A 17834-nucleotide genomic window follows, 5' to 3' on the forward strand; every position below is an offset into this window, starting at 1 on the left:
GGGGGCAGCAGTAATGCCAGCAGTAGAGTCCAGCCATGGATGTAATGATTACACCAAAGTGATTGTAGAAGCGTGACCCTCGGAGCCCCATGCCCCCCCCCCCCCCCTCTGTCTCCACCCTATCATAGCGTGACCCTCGGTGCCCCGTGCCCCCCCCACCCCCACCCTATCGTAATATCAATTAATAATATGGCACAAGACAGATGATCCGTAACGAGTGGCGTCTCTCTGGAGAGCTGGCGCCACAAGATGCCCTTAATTAGGCCTGGGGAAATGGCAGGTTATTTCTCCCTGATAATCTATTCTACACTAGAGTCAACGCTATACTATAGCCCTGACCGGTAAGAGTCACTATTTAATCTCCGTCGCAGCTGTGAAGTGAACACAAACCACTGGATGAGACTTCTTTTTTTTTTTAGCACTCTAAACCCTATACTCTACACTCCCTCTTGCTCTGGTCCATAGCGTTGGAAGGAGTTCTCCTTTAACGCTATGGGACTTTCTATCCTTTCCCCTCACACCCGCGGTAGCTCCAGGCTGCGCAGCTTCTCGTCTTTGGTAAAAAAATATATATATATACATTCTCGCTACTCACCAAAACAAAGGCGGTTTTATGGGAGTTGAAAGCCTTACTCTACTAAGTGGGAACACTCTGAGCCCTCCACTTCACGTCTAAAATACACATTTTGGCATATTTTCAACATATTTCACCGCAAGGAAAACACGTCTTTGGTTACTCCACTGCGCCCTCTACAGATCTGGTCAATGGAATTGTTCTATTGACCAGATTTTTTACTTCCGGTGAAATTTGTTTTCCGGACAAAAAGTGTATCCAAGGCACACCATGCACGGCACCAACCAGCTCATCAGGAGCAACGGGCGGGTTCAGTGTCTTGCTCAAGTACACTTCGACACTAACTCTGGGGGAGCCCGGGATCGAACTATACGGCCGCTCTACCTCCTGAGCCACAGTCGATCCACAAGCTCCTTAATGCAACGCCCAGCTCGTTGCGTGGAAACGCTGTGCGTTGTGAATTTGTAGATCTGTTATTTTCACTGAACGTTTGGATATTTTTGACGAATATTATTATGTTAACACATCGGGTGCCAAACACGGTCTGAACCGTGTTTGCGCAGAGTAGCGGTCCGGTGCCGAACACGGTCCAGACCGTGAAATATGTCTTTTTTTTTTTTTTGTTTTTCTCCACACGGGCGGGGCTAGAGCAGCTCTGGGAGTACCCATTGTGATCTTGAGAAGGATAGGCCAGATAGATCACCGGAACAAAAACATGGCTCCCATCCACTTCCTGTCTATTTCCTTCTTTAAAACACCTATATCTCCGAATCTGTTTCCGGTGGGGAAAACCGGTCATGCGCGATGCGCGATCCCCCCCCATTGTAACTCGCGAGTGAAATGTTATCGTTCCAGGCTGTAGCCAGGGTCATCGCGCAACATGAATGGATGTTTTTTTTTACATGGATTTGCTCCTCGTGGAGTCTAGAGCCTTAAACAGCAAAGCGCAGTCAATGGGGAGAATGCTGGCACCCAACGTAAGTTGCTATGAAAAAATGCTGGCACCCAATGTGTTAATATATGTCTACTATTATTATTATGACATATGCCCAGAAGAGGGACACACTGCTATAGCTCTCTGGGAAGAAGAGAAGTTGTGCAGGCGAACAGCTGCAGTTAGAAAAACTGCTTGCTTTTCTGTTCACTGCTATACTGCCGAGGGTGGACACACACACAAACGCACGTGCGCGCGCACACACACACGCACACACGCACGCACACACACACACACACACACACACACACACACACACACACACACACACTACATAATAGGGACGTTTTAATTAGGGAAGTGGGAGGTGGCGGCTTGTACGGCTTGACAGGTTACAAGTCTACCGTCTACCCAGACTGACTGCTAAGCTAACAGACAGCTGACAGCTAGTTGTAATGCAAATGCTGTTTTCACATTCAAAACGTCAACCATAGTCTCTTCTTTTTTTTATGGGGGGAGGGGAGGGGAGGGGTACATTTATTATATTGTGACATTTTCATCTCGTCTCCTTCTCTGCTTATAGTTCCTAACAGTGTTTGTTTCGTCGACTAAAACTATGACCAAAAAGGTTTGTCGACTATCTTTTTTTCGTCGATGAAAACTAAATAAAAACTAAGCTATGATGATTAAAACTATATGACTAAGTATATTGAAGTATATTGACAATTTCGTCAACAACAAAAACAGTCATTTTATGCTTGGTTGTCCACGGCTGTCGTGCTCCGAGAATAGCCGATCTACAAGCTCACAACACATCGCTTGTAGATCAGCTATTTTCGGTAGCCGGTCTACAAATCAGGCATCACGACGCCATCAAGGCAACGCCAAAATACATTTTTTGTCAACTATTAAAATCAACAAAATCAATCTTATAATATTTAGTCGACTAAAACTAGACTAAAAGTAACACATTTCAGATGACTAAAATATGACCAAAACTAAATGGAATTTTATTCAAAAGACTATGACAAAAAAACAACATCATAATCTGCTGTCAAAATGAACACCGTTTCCAGAAAGCTACATCCCAGTTGAATTAAATGGATATGTTTGTATTATCAGACTAAGCATACAATAGTAAAAAGAAAAGAGAAATTCACATCAGCCTCAAGCCGGTACAGTGTAGTCATACTTGCGCTAACAATAACCACGACCAGATTTAATCATGTACAGTATTAACAGAAACAAAGCCATCTAATTGAACGGGCTAAATGCCAGCAGTGTTCTTCACAAGAAATAAGTAGTCTGACTGATTTCCTCAAGGCTCAGCAATGTGTTACACATGTACACGGGTACAATTAGGTATTCAAATATTAACCACCCACGCACGCACGCACGCACGCACACACACACACACACACACACACACACACACACACACACACACACACACACACACACACACACACACACACACACACACACACACACACACACACACACACACACACACACACACACACACACACACACCTATCTAGATGTTTCTACTTTGCTAAAACAGTGCTATTGAACAGTGGTGTAAAGTAACTAAGTACATTTACTCAAGTACTGTACTTAAGTACAGTTTTGAGGTACTTTTACTTTACTGGAGTATTTCCAATTGTCTATACTTTTACTTCTACTCCACTACATCTCAGAGGCAAATATTGTACTTTTACTCCACTACAATTATTTGAAAACTTTAGTTACTAGTTACTTTGCAGATATTAATTATTACATTATAAAACATACATTAACCACTTTAGCCCTATTTTACCTAGGCTATTTGAAAATAGCCGATCTACAAGCTCACAACGCGTCGCATCGCAACGTGTTGTGAGCTTGTAGATCTGCTATTTTCAAAAATGTTTGTATTTTTACTTTTGGTACTTTAAGTACATTTTTATACCAACACTTTTGTAATTTTTACTCAAGTAAATTTTGTATTACGGACTTTTACTTGTATTAAAGTATTTCTATATTACAGTATAGATACTTTTACGTAAGTCAAATATCGGAGTACTTTTTTCCACCACTGAACAACAGTGCTATTGAACATCCTTTAAAACTCCCGACTCCATTGGATCCTCAAACTGTCAGTCAAACCACCTAACTCCAAGCGGAGTCTCCCCTTTTCAGTCAATGGTGTTTACCGCCAAAGGGGAGAATTCTCCCCTTTTAATTATTTTTTTTTATTCTGTTTTTGAATTCCTAAAATGTTTCTCTATTTTTTGAGTATCAATTTATAACCCTAACCCTAACAAATTAATAAATAAATAAAATAAAAATAAAAATAAATCCGTTCACTTCAATGTTAAAAAATAAAATTAAAATTAATTCACATTTTTCTAGAAAAAAATGATTAAAATCCTGGCAGTGGGTGATTTTATTATGAAAAAACTTTGGCGGTGAATGTGTTAATTGATCCCGTTGAACTTCAAATGGGTGGATGCACCGAGTTGATCCATTGGTCCATAAAAGTGTCAACTCGTTCGGTGCTCATTAGTGCTCTCTCATCAAAGACAGCAATAACTCTGATACCTGTCAGAGAGGGGATATTTGACCTAGTTGGCCTTTAATTGCAATATTGGCAGCTGTGGGTTGCCTTTGTTTTTTGGGGCTTGTTTCTAAAGTGTAGTTGCTTATTTTGGCTTGCTTCCTAATGTTGTTTAAACATGTTGGATCTCAAAAATGTTCATGGCAAGGACCCCCAAAAACAATGTGAAATAATACGACCCCCATCTAAAGATATGTTGTGCCAGGGACCCCCCTTACCAGATTTGTGTCGATAAAACGTTTCAAGAAATATTCAAAATGTGTCACTTCTTTTTCAAGAATCGTTTCAAAATAGCAGATCTACAAGCTCACAACGCCACACGTTGTGAGCTTGTAGATCTACCAAACAGCTGCTGCATATCGGTTTAACCCTTTAAGACCGGGGGAAAGTATCATTTGTGTCATCTTAAGATTTCTTCGGCTATTCAAAAAACTGTGAAAATGTGTGCAAATCTTGGAACATGTATTTTTTTAAAGCGGACATTTGTAAAATATTAACTTCCAGGGACCCTCAGAAGCAAGGATTTGAGTTACAAACGTCCGAAAAAAAACAAAAGAAAAAAAAACAAATACTTGCACAAATGTTGCGCTTGTAGATCTGCTATTTTTGAATAGCAGATGACACAGATGCGTTCCCGGATTGAATGGGCTTAAGCGCTCATGTACTAATCGCTTCTATCGGGGCTTGTTTTCATAGACCTGGTGTCTTTATTTCTCTCTTTGTGTCACCATGCAGCAGCAAAGCTCCTGCACTTTACAACAGAATAGCTCCCAGCTACACCTAAGGGAGCCTGGCGGGCTCAGACTAGACCGCCAGCATCGAGCCGGCAATCTGTCTGTTTGGCCTGAGTAATTACAGATCTGGCCTACCTGTGACTTTTTCCTGCTGATGATGCTGTCAGGGGCCGGCGGGCTGTTGTTGCTATGGCCGGCAGTATCTAGAGAGACTCTATAGTCTTGATTGTAAGTGATGGCTTTGTGTTGGCATCCTATCATTATACCTCTCTCTGGCCCTGATAATCTACCCACACTGATGGAGGGAAAACACGTTTATCTGTTAGATTTGACGTTCCGTTTTTGCATAAAAATATGTAATTTCCCTTTTGCTAGCTTGTTTATACTTGAAACGGAACGAAAGGGTCGAAACGGCGTATCTGCTGTTTTGTCGCCAATACAAAAACTTGGGAGAATTCAAAAGTGAGTTGCGAGACCCCCGCTTTGTTTTCATGATTCTGTTCTTATAGTTTGGCTCAGCACCAAGAGACGGAGGATGTGCGTTATTTCGTCTTAAAAGAGTTCACATTCTTAAAAAAAAAATGTATTTATTGCTTTTGACACGTACAAAGGTATCCAATAGCCATATGATGTCAAAAGTACATTTGTGTTTGTTTAACACATCGCGTGCCAATCGCGTAGATCTACGCTAACCTAAATAACAGCGCAGCGTGCCAGTCGCGTAGATCTACGCAAAGTGTTTTTGTTTTTGTTTCTCTCGCAGAGACACATTTCATTGTAGCACACCCGGAAACGGAAATGAATGTCAATCGAAGATTTCCGTTCCCATCCGCCGCCGCTCTAAAGCTTCCGCTAAATCGCCATTATCTCTGTGCTGTTTTTCTCCGCGCTGAACACTGTTTAAAACGTTTTTTAGAAACTGCGACTACTGCAAAATGGAATGTCGCCGATTGAAAATGTCTTCTCTGGGCCACTCACACAGCTACCCTGTGTGTCTACAAACAGTTGAACGCGCGATCATAAGGTATTTAGCGAGGTCTGTGGCGAGGTGAAAAAAACAAAAAAACAACAATAAATCGCTGGCACTGGTGAGTACATTATGATATTAAACTCTGGCATGGAATGTGTTAATGTGCCCTTACACCTACCCCCCCTCCAACATGCAACATACATACAAGTACATAACTCAAAAGATAAACAAATTATAATAAATTATAATAAATATGAATTATTCAATTCATATAGTAATTATGATTTCCCTCGCTATCCCTCCTGGCACTCCCTCATGTTACATAATATGGTGTGTATACAAAAAAAACATTAGAGTTCACATTCTGGTCATATTAATTTATGACAAAGCTGGTTGGTACTGGTCTGTCACTGTCGGGCAGACACCTTGTATCTCCATATTTCATCTTTTAGTTTTTGTTTCATAACATAATGCCGTCTTTTATAAGCTATCTTATGACCGTGTTGCGCAAAATAAGCAGAACTAGTGTGTGTGTGTGTGTGTGTGGTGTGTCTGGGCCAAGAAACGGTGGCGGCGCCCCCCTTAATTCCATCTCCAGGCTTGGACGCAGTTTAACCCATTGAGTCCTGAAGCCGATTCTACATGTCTCCTAAATCCCAACAGTTTTCTGAAAAACGTATGTTTCTATATCAGTGGTGCTCAAACTTTTTCATGTCAAGGACCCCCAAAATTTTATGTATTTGGCCACGACCCCCATCAAAATATTTTGTTCCAGAAGCAACGATTTGAGTAAAAAAATTTCGCTTTAAAAATATATATATATTCACAGATTTGCACACATTTTCACAATTTTTCAAAAATAGCAGATCTACAAGCTCATAGCGCGGCACTCGGTGCCGCGCTATGAGCTTGTAGATCTGCTATTTTTGAATAGCCCAAAGTGTAAAATAATGCTTTTTTTAGCTCAAATCTAAAATCTTAATGGGTTAAGGTAGTATGATCACGAAAAAAAACACAAGCAGTTAAAATATGGATATAAGAGGTTTCTGCCCAGACAGTGATGATTTGTTAGTGGTTCTCATTTGTCTCTATCTTCACACTGCATGGTGACCAGCAGCACCACAGTTCAAAATGGTGCAGAGACCTTTCTTAGTGCCAGAAAAGAAAACCCAAAAATAGCCTGCATGCCCTCTGGCAGTATGCCTCCAGCAGTGATGTCTTCACTGACACACCGTAGTGTGTGTACACACACACACACACACACACACACACACACACACACACACACACACACACACACACACACACACACACACACACACACACACACACACACACACACACACACACACACACACACAGTAGTGTATACAGTAGGCTATACACAACATGTTGGTTCCAGTGCAAAGCAGCAGCATCTCCAAACTTGGGGAGAAAATAAAAACAAGCAGTGGTGGAAAAAGTATTCCATTTTTTGTTGTACTTGAGTAAAAGTATCAATACCACAATGTAGAAATACTACTGTTACAAGTAAAAGTCCGGAATTCAAAATGTAGGCCTACTTGAGTAAATGTACAAAAGTATTGGAATCAAAATGTACTTAAAGTACCAACAGTAAAAGTACTCATTATGCAAAATATCCAGTTTTCAAATGTATAAAATGTATATGAATCTTTTGAAAATAGCAGATCTACAACCTCACAATGCATCATGTCACAACGCATTGTGGCCGAAATGTATATACATGTAGGGTTGAAGTGGTTAATGTACGTTTTGCACATGGAATGGATGATCGCGGCGGCACAATTTGTTTTTCTCCGATTCTCCGAGACCCCCCTACGTCTTTTAAAGCGATCGGGCGGGTGGATCGTTGTGAAAACTAATATTCTATGATTCTAAGGTTATTAAAAACGCTCGGAATCGCTGGCAAGAGCAAGTACAACTACTGGCCTACTGAAATCTGGAAATACTCCAGTAAGGGCACGGGTCACACCAAACTATGGTTGCCCGCTGTTAAACTCAAGGTTGTGCGCGGCTGACAGTATTTTGCAGCCGGTATGGTATGGCATGTACCAGCAGGCGTATGGAGCCCATAAACGCAAGGTGTGCGCGACACGTGGAAAGAACATCAAACAACGACCAGATTACACCCCCATAGGTAGAACAAAAGTGCGGTGTGGCCGTGCCCTAAAGTAAAAAAAAAAACCTAAACATCTAAAGTACAGTACTTAGTTACTTTACACCATCGGTTCTCAACCAGTGGTCCGGGGACCACCAGTGTGGTCCTTGAAAGGGGTTCCAGGGGGTCTCCAGCAAAAGGTGTTAATACATTGTCACCCCTTTATCCATATTGTATACGTTGGCTATTCAAAAATAGCAGATCTACAAGCTCACAGCGTGTCACGTTGTGCCACGCTGTGAGTTTGTAGATCTGCTATTTTTTGAACTTTTTCGAAAAATCTTGAAAGTGTTTTTAGAATTTTGTAGAATTTTGCCTGTTTTAACACAAATCTTCTCTTCTTGGGGTCCCTGGTACAACACATGTTGAGATGGGGTTCCGCGGCCAAATGTATATCAATTTAGGTGTCCTTGGCATCAACAAAAAGGTTGAAAACCACTGCTTAACACCCACTGAAAACAAGTCACATTATTATACAGTTTTCTTCAACAAAGTACAGTCAAGTTCAGCAAATTCAGTTGTTTGCCCGCTCGACGGGAGAACCTCTGCATGGGGCCGGGGTAAGATTTATTTCATCCCTGAAACAAAAAATAATAAAAGGCATAGATCAAAAGCGCCACAACCATATCTGGTGGCGTATAGCAACAAAAGAAAAGAGTTATCTTCCAGGCCCCTGCTGTAACCTCACTGAGAGAAAAGAAAATAGCCACGCCGTGGGTCATGCCTAATGCATTAAGACCTGAAGCCCATTCTACAAATGTCTTCTAAATCCCAGCAGTATTCTGAAAAAAAAAAACCGTATGTTTCTATATCAGTGGTTCTCAAACCTTTTCATGTCAAGGACCCCCAAAATTATATGTATATGGCCGCCGACCCCCGTCTCAAAATGTTTTGTTCCAGGGTCCCCCAGAAGCAAAGATTTCAGATAAAAAATGTTCGGTTTAAAAGAACATATATTCAAAGATTTGCACGCATTTTCACGATTTTTCAAAAATAGCAGATCTACAAGCTCGTAATAGCCAAAGTGTAAAAATAAAGCTTTTTTTTTAGCTCAAATGAGAAAGTGACACAGATGCGTTCCCGGTCTTAATGGGCTAATGCACGGCAGGGAGGGAGGGAGAATGTATGTATGAAATATACAATCTCATTTGGCAAATGAAATCATTTGCTACTCCTGTAACACCTTCCCACGAGTGCTGCTGCCGCGCTGACAAACAACTCAGGAACACGAATGCAAATAACTATTTAACCCAATAAGACCGGGAACGCATCCATCCCGTGTGTCATTTTAAGATTTCTTTGGGCTATTAAAAAAATAGCAGATCTACAAGCTCGTAGAGTGCCGCGCTACGAGCTTGTAGATCTGCTATTTTGTTTTAACAATCTTGAAAATGTGTGCAAATCTTTGAATATATCCATTTTATTAAGACAACATTTTTAACTCAAATATTTGCTTCTGGGGGGGTCCCTGGAACAAAACATTTTGAGATGGGGGTCCGCGGCCAAATACATATCATTGTGGGTGGTCCTTGAAACGAAAAATGTTTGAGAACCACTGATATTATTATTGTAGCAACATGCGATTTTTAGGATTTAGACGACATTTGTATAATCCCCCCAGAAGCAAAGATTTGAGTTAAAAATGTTCGCTTAAAAAAAAATATATATATATTCAAAGATTTGCACAAATTTTTACGATTTTTTTCGAAATAAATATTAGCAGATCTACAAGCTCGCTATGAGCTTGTAGATCTGCTATTTTTTTAATAGCCCAAATAAATCTAAAAAAGATAACGCAGATGCGTTCCAGGCCTGAATGCGTTAAAAGGGCCTAATGGCCATTTCCAACACCATGCATCATGCTGATCAATCGTACTTATTGGGTTTCCGCGCGCCTTGCTTTACCCTTCACCTCTGATTGTGCTTTCAGAAATGCCAGTGGCAGACAGATCGCCGCCGCAGGGACTCACAAGTCATTTAGTCCACAATGAGGCCAAATGCTGAAACGCCCGGTGGAAAAAAAAATTGCAGCGCACACACACACACACCCACCACAACACCATGACACACGCAGCGTTGCCAGATGATTTTGCAAGAGAACTATTAAGCAACCAGGTCTATGAAAACACAAGCTCCAAAAGAAGCGACTAATAGGCTATACGACTACTTGGAAATAGCCGATCTATGTGACGTGCTGTGGGCTTGTAAATCTGGTATTAAAAATAAACGATATTTTTTAAATATTTTTGAAACATTTTAACAACACAAATCTTGAATGCCCCCCCCCCCCCCCCCCCATACAAGATTTGTATTGGGTCCCTGGCACACAATATTTTCAGATGGGGGGTCTGCTGACAAATACATACAATACATAATACTGAGGGTCCTTGCCATGAAAATGTTTAAGGGCGGGCTGGGCTATAGCCTCGTGTGGCCAGACTATATCACTGCGTGGATATAAGTCTGGTGCTTCTATGAGGACGTTTTTTTTTTTGCACTGGCAGATTGCTCTGGTCCCAGGCTAGGGCTGGGCGCTGCTCCGCAGCCTGTGAATCATCCAAGCACCACCGAAGAAGAGTACACCCAGATATCATGTGATCACAGCAAAAAAAATAAGCTAGGCATCTTTCATTTAATTTTTAGCGCTTAGGTGCCAAAACCGGGATTCTCAGTGAAATCAATCTTTTAGGTTTTTTTTTCACAAGAGGGGGGGGGGGGGGACATAATCTGTTTTAATAAAACTCTGGCACCGAATGTGTTAAAGGATTTATAAAAGTCACATTTTCTCGGCTTTCCGTTTTTCTGCTGTTTTTCAAACGGCCATAGCTCTGGAAAGGAGGATCGCGACCGGACAATTCTTGTTTTTCCTAGACTACCGGACCCCCATGTGTATAATGAGCTGATCTTCGTGAAGGACGGAGGTCAGAGAATATTCCAAAAATAAGCCCAAAGTCGCTTATAATAAGCAGACATGGCAACGCTGATGAAAAAGCCTTTCCCAGAAAAAAAAAAAAAAACAGAGACATCTCCAAGCAAATGAAATGAAATCCCTCTCTAAGGCCGCCGATTGCAAAATGAACGCCACAATATGCAATTTCTGCACGAGTGCCCCGTGTGTGATTGTTTAATTACACTCAGGGCTCTCGAAAATGAAGAATCAAACCGCGGCAGACAGCCCACTCCACCCACCCCGGCGTGAAATATCATATTAGTGGCGTGATATTATTGTGGAGTATATGACCACAGGCAGAGTCAAGCAGTCATTAATTTTGCAGCGCGGCGTTGACAGTATGGGGAATGTGAGTAGAGTCTCTAATGAACGATAACACACGCGATACCTTCCGTCTATTTAATCTGGCCGATTGTGACTCGTGCTAATTGAGACTCATCTCCCCGGGACAACCTCCATGCAGCTCTAAAGTGGAGAGAGATACAGGGTAGTTTGGACCCACAAGGAAGACATTTTTAACCCATTCAATCTGGATACGCATCACCGTCGTTTTAAGATATCTTTGGGCTATTCAAAAATAGCAGATATACAAGCTCATAGCGCGGCACCGAGTGCCGCGCTATGAGCTTGATTATCTGCTATTTCTGTTTAAATCGTGAAAAATGTGTGAATTTTTTTTAATATATATATATATATATATATATATATATATATATATATATATACTGTATACATGTTTTAAAGCGAACATTTTCAACTCCGATCTGTGCTTCTGGGGGTCCCTGAAACAACAAGTTTTGGGGGCCCTGGGGGACAAGTTTGAGAACCACTGATATATATAGCAACACGTGTTTAAAAAAGGGAGAAAAAAATGGATTTAGAAGACAATTTTGTAGAATCCCCCAGAAGCAAAGATTTGAGTTATAAATGTTCCCCTTAAAAAAATATATATATATATATATTCAAATATTTGCACAAAAGTTCACGATTTTAAAAAAATGTTCAGCTTGTAGATCTGCTATTATTTTAATAGCCAAATAAATCAAAAAAATTACACAGACGCGTTCCCGGTTTGAATGGGCTGATCTCGTGGATTGTGACTCATGCTAATTGAGACTCATCTCCCCGGGACAACCTCCATGCAGCTCTAAAGTGGCGAGAGATTCCACGGCTTTGTTTGGACCCACAAGAAAGACATTATGAATGGCTTCCAGAGACAGCTGGTTTGCCTCTGTTTGAATCAAAAGTTGACACAGGGGGCGTCGATTGGGTATGGCAAAGGTATGGCAGTTGCCGCACGCCCAGGATAGGTGTCCCTTATTTGAATCTCTGGGAGTTGGCAACCCTAACGTTGCCATATACCTTAGCTTTTGCTGACCTGACGCCACTTGCTTTGACAGAGTATAGAAAGAGTGCAAAGGTACTAAAACAAAAGTGGCTTAACCGGTCAAACTGACCGATTTTGAGAATAGACCAATAGAATAGCAGGGAAAAAACGGTCTTTTGGACCTGAATTTAGGCAGCATAGGGGATGGTCAAACCGCAGTCATGCGAGTGTTAACGGCTGCAGCTGATCCCGGAGGACGGTGATTTAGCCTGGCATGCTGACTACAGAGGACGCCCGATGACACTCGGGCGTGGCTGCCTCGGGGGCCACAGAATTGTTATCGTTAGCGTTTGGTCTGAACGATGCTCAAAAGTTACCTAATAGTTAACCAGTAAAGTAAACATTATTTTGTACTTTGTTATATCTTACCTGTCCTGCCAGGGCGTTCTCACAGACCAGCGTCTCGTAGTCGATAGCAAAGACCGGGGCGTTGTCGTTTATGTCCAGCACCGTGATGAGAGTGATACCTTTTCCAATCTGGGTCGGGTCCTCTGAAAGACATTAGAGAAGAACTGTAAATACACTTTGAGAAATAATACGTGTACATAATATTATAAAGAGTATATAAACTATAAACTATATACAACATAGTGGTATAGTTCAGCTTAACCCATTAAGACCTAAATCCAAACAGTTTTCTGAAAAAACATGTTTCTATATCAGTGGTTCTCAAACCTTTTCATCTCAAGGACCCCCAAAATTATATGTATTTGGCCGCCGACCCCCATCTCAAAATGTTTTGTTCCAGGGACCCCCAGAAGCAAAGAATAGCGTTAAAAATGTCTGCTTTGAACAATATATATTCAAAGATTTGCACACATTTTCACGATTTTTCAAAAATAGCAGATCTACACGCTCGTATGAGCTTGTATATCTGCTATTTTTGGATAGCCAAAGTGTACAATAATGCTTTTTAGTTCAAATCAAAAAATGACACAGATGCGTTCCAGGTCCCGATGGGTTGAAGAGTAGTTCACCCCCAAAAAATTGCTTATTTTCTATCAATTGCACACCGCGTGAAGCCTTGAATTCATGGAGATGTTTTTGTCACATTCCTCAGCCAATAATTTGATGACCGGGTGCTTGCTCAGTAGGAGACTCATTTGAGGCTAAATTGAGTCTTCCTACCTACCGTAGTCTACCTACCGTAGACTACGCAGCCCCCTTGTCCATTGTGGGTAAGTAGACCCACAATGGACACTTTGTATCCTGTTAACATTGCTTGCGTAATCATCATCAGAGTCAGAATCAATCTTTATTGTCTCCGCCAGGCCGAAAGGCATGGCGAGAGAGTATGTTTTTTACCCTGTCCGTCCGTCTGTGTGTGTGTGTGTGTCCTTCTGTCTGCGAGCAGCTAGCCTCGATCTCCAGGCTTTTATTGTTTAGTTTTGCTAAAAAATTAAAGTCTAGACCAGTGCGTCGGTGTACCCGGTATAGGAAGTGTTTCATTTACCCAACCAACCAGAGTGCAGTGGGCGTCACTCGTAATGTTGTGTTGACGGGGCGGGGGTTGACGGACAGATCGGTGAACCAATGGGATCAGGCGCAATCTCTCCGCGCCTCTATACACCCGCCCCTCTATACACGAAAGCAGGAGCGCTAGTGCAGCCTAGCGAGCAGCTAACCTAAGGCAACGTTGGCCCGGTCACTGCGAAACTGTGCACACACACTCCCTGGGTGCCGATTCAGAACCAGATTGGCCCGTTGTAGCGCCACCAGGAGGCCGATTTGTGCAAAACACATTTTTGTATACTACTCCTACAGATTTTGTCCAAACATCACACACATCGGTACACAGTATCTCTATAGTCATGTGATCAACACGGATCTGTCCGTTTCCCCATAATATTCCATCCTGATTGGCTAAGGTTGGCTTCCAAAGTTTGCAGGATTGGTCCGTTTTGAACAAAATGCCTCAAATCATGAACGCAGAGTGCAATTTCAGTGACATTTTGCAGGCACATTCCCACTAGGCCGAGGGAGAAACGGCACTTGATAATTTTCAAATCAGCCTCATGGTGGCGCTATAAAAGGCCGTTTTGCGTTTCTACCTATAACTGCACCGATCTGCGTGAAACTTTGCACTCACACTCCCTAGAGGCCAAGGAAAAAAACCTTTGCCCTGCATTTTTCACATCTGCTTTTTAGAGCGCCACCAGGAGGCCGATTTGTGCAAAACACATTTTTTTATATTACTCCTACAGATTATGTCCAACAATCACACAAATCGGTACACAGTATCTCTATAGTCATGTGATCAACACAGATCTGTCTGATTTTTCATATTCCATCCTAATTGGCTAAGATTGGTTTCCAAAGTTGGCAGGAGAGGTTCGTTTTGAAAAAAAATCCTCAAATCATGAACGCAGCGTGCAATTTCCGTGACATCTTGCACACACATTCCCACTAGGCTGAGGAAGAAATGCCACCCTTTTCACATTGGCCTGTTATAGCGCCACCAGCACGTCTAATTTAGCAAAACACATTTTTGGAACAATCGGACACTGAATGCAGTGTCCGATTGCCGTGAAAGTCCCAAGAAGAAATGGCACCCCTTTTCACATTGGCCTATTATAGCGCCACCAGGAGGCCACAATAACCTACCTGACCTGGCGGAGACCTGTACTCCAAGGAGCACTTTTTCTAGTTGTCACATCAAATTATAAAGTCAGGTGGCTGAAATTCTTAGTTGTGCAGCCTCATCAATGCAGTTAAAAGACAGATACGAGCATTATATCATAAAAGAGAGGCATATAGTGCATAATACATGACTAATCTGCATAATAAATTAATGTGACTAAAGTGCATAATAAATAAGAGTCACAAATGCACATATATATATAAAAGGAGTCCCTTAATTGCACTTTGCTGTACTGTTTGAAACGTGTTAATAAACTAATTCAATCCATCGAAAAACTAAAAACGAAACACGACGAAGAGAGATTAATCCATTCAGACCAGGAACTGTGCCGATGTTAAGATGTCTTTGGATATTCAAAAATAGCAGATCTACAAGCTCATAGCACGGCACCAAGTGCCGCGCTATGAGCTTGTAGATCTACTATTTTTTGTTATCGTGAAAAATGTTGATAATCATCGAATATATATATTTTTTTAAAGCAAACATTTTAACTCAAATCATTGCTTCTGGGGGGTCCCTGGAAATAAATATTTTGAGATGGGGGTCCGTGGCCAAATACATAATTTGGGGGGTCCTTGACATGAAAAAAAGTTTGAGAACCACTGATATTATAGCAAAATACGTTTTTTTTTTTAAACTGGTAGGATTTAGAAGAGATTTGTAGAATCCCCCCAGAAGCAAAGATTTGAGTTACAAATGTTCACTTTAAAACATATATGTATTCAATGATTTGCACACACTTTCATGTTTTTCATAATTTTTTTATTGCAGATCTACAAGCTCAAGTGCCGCGCTATGAGCTTGTAGATCTGCTATTTTTGAATAGCCAAAGAAATAAAAAAATATGCTTTCCCGGTCATAATGGGTTAATAAAAAGTTTGCTGCCAGTCTGTCGCCAAACTTTTCATTCACTCGGCCTTTAAAAGCCGCGTGTGTGTGTGTGTGTGTGTGTGTGTGTGTGCGCGTGTGCGTGTGTTTACGCACTCGGCCAATTTATGGAATATTGATCTTTCCTCATGTGTTTTTAATTAATCACAAAAGGTCGAGCGAAATGAGGCAACTAATCCAAAAGTGCTGGCTCTAATGAAATATACAATGTGCCCGGGCTCAGCTGACAGCCCTCTGGCCGCTACGCCGGGGTATCGGGCCAAAGTGATCAGCCAAGCTAATTACACCGCCGCGGCGCGGCCGCTGGAAAGAGACGACGGCGAGCCGCCACGGTGGGGTGAGCAAGTAATTCTGCGTAGTGAGGCTTTATGCCTATACCCCTCCCTCTCCTCCATGTGTGACTGTCTGTCTGCCTGCCTGTCTGTCTGCCACGCACCAGCGGCGTTAACACATTCAATCCGGGAAGGCATACTGTGCCACTTTAGATACAAGCAGATCAAAAAGCAGATCAAAAATAGCAGATCTACAAGCTCATACGAGCTTGTAGATCTGCTTTTTTTTTTTTTATCGTGAAAATGTGTGCAAATCTTTGAATACGTTTTTTTTTTTTAAAGCAAACCTTTTTGTAACTCGAATCCTTGCTTCTAAATCCTAACATTAAACAAAACATATAATAATTACGTTGCTACAGTATCAGTGGTTCTCAAACTATTTCATGTCAAGGACCCCCCAATGTGGCCGTGGACTCCCCCATCTCAAAATGTTTTTCGTTTCCAGGGACCCCCACCAAAAGCAAAGATTTGAGTAAAACATGTACGTATATATATATTCAAATATTTGCAATTTTGTCACGATTCGACTTTCAAAAATAGCAGATCTACAAGCTCATAGCGCGGCACTCGGTGCCGCGCTATGAGCTTGTAGATCTGCTATTTTTGAATAGCCCAAAGAAATCGGAAATAAAAATGACACCGATGCGTTCCCGGTCTTTACGGGTTAACGGCTGTAGCGGATCCAGGAGGACGGTGATCTAGAACGGCGTTGACACCATGCTGACTACATGCATGACGCCAGGACGGTGACACATCCGGGACGGCGGCTGGTTTGATGGTGATAAAAAGGACGCACGGCGCCTCGGGGGCCACGGAACTGTTGGCGTTGGGCTCTGAACGAGACGCGTGAGTGACTGCAGCTCAAATGCACAACCTCACCTCTCCGCCCACCCCCCCTAGCCTCCGAGACATGCTCGCTCTCGCTCTCTCTCTCTCTCTCTCTCTCTCTCTCTCTCGACGGTAACTAAGTATATTTACTCAAGTACTGTACTTATACAATTTTGAGTTTTTTTTGTTTACACTTTACTGGAGTATTTCTAATTTCCCATATTTTTTACTTATACTCCACTACATCTCAAGAGGCTAATATTGTACTTTTTACTGCACTACAATTATTTGAAAATTTTTGTTGTTTTTTTAAGTTAGATTTTCATTATTATTACAAACCACTTCAGAGATCTACAAGCTCAAACGCATCGCTCTGCCACACGTGAGCTTGTAGATCTGCTATTTTTTAATACATTTCATACATTTGCAAACGTGTGAAATGGGACATTCTGCACAATGAATACTGTCTACTTTTGGTATGTTAAGTACATCTTGATACCAATACCTTTGTACTTTTACCCAAGTAAATTGTGAATACAATACTTCCAACAGATAGGACAATATAGGTATTGTTGATACATTTACTTACTATGCTATAAATATTGTCTTAAGGCATTCAGAGCAGTGGGGGGGGGGCAGGTTGCCAGTTTGTGGAACTCAAAATATGCTTTTTATCTCAGAACAAGCATTCAAGTATCACTGCGTGTCAGAGGAGAGTATCTCACGCAAAGGGACTACTGTGACATTTCACATGATATTCTCACGTTATTATTAACCCTTTAAGACCGGGAACGTAACTCTGTCATTTTAAGATTCAT

The 17834-nt window shown here is 41.6% G+C and overlaps 2 protein-coding genes across 2 annotated transcripts in view; both read right to left on the reverse strand.

Moving 5' to 3' along the window:
- The window catches only part of LOC308077428 (inositol monophosphatase 1-like), a 647768-nt gene that overhangs the window by 178479 nt on the left and 451455 nt on the right, over window positions 1–17834 (reverse strand). The gene's annotated exons all lie outside the window — the stretch shown is intronic.
- LOC308077576 (cadherin-7-like) overlaps window positions 1–17834 on the reverse strand; it is a gene marked incomplete at both ends in the record, with an annotated part of 305706 nt that overhangs the window by 45873 nt on the left and 241999 nt on the right. The window contains one exon of the mRNA XM_080418321.1: window positions 12697–12818. Coding sequence (XP_080274447.1) covers window positions 12697–12818 — 122 coding nt within the window. The remainder of the gene's footprint in view (window positions 1–12696; window positions 12819–17834) is intronic.

Source organism: Gymnoscopelus braueri (assembly GCF_963280865.1).
Source record: "Gymnoscopelus braueri genome assembly, chromosome: 21".
Lineage (NCBI taxonomy): Eukaryota > Metazoa > Chordata > Actinopteri > Myctophiformes > Myctophidae > Gymnoscopelus > Gymnoscopelus braueri.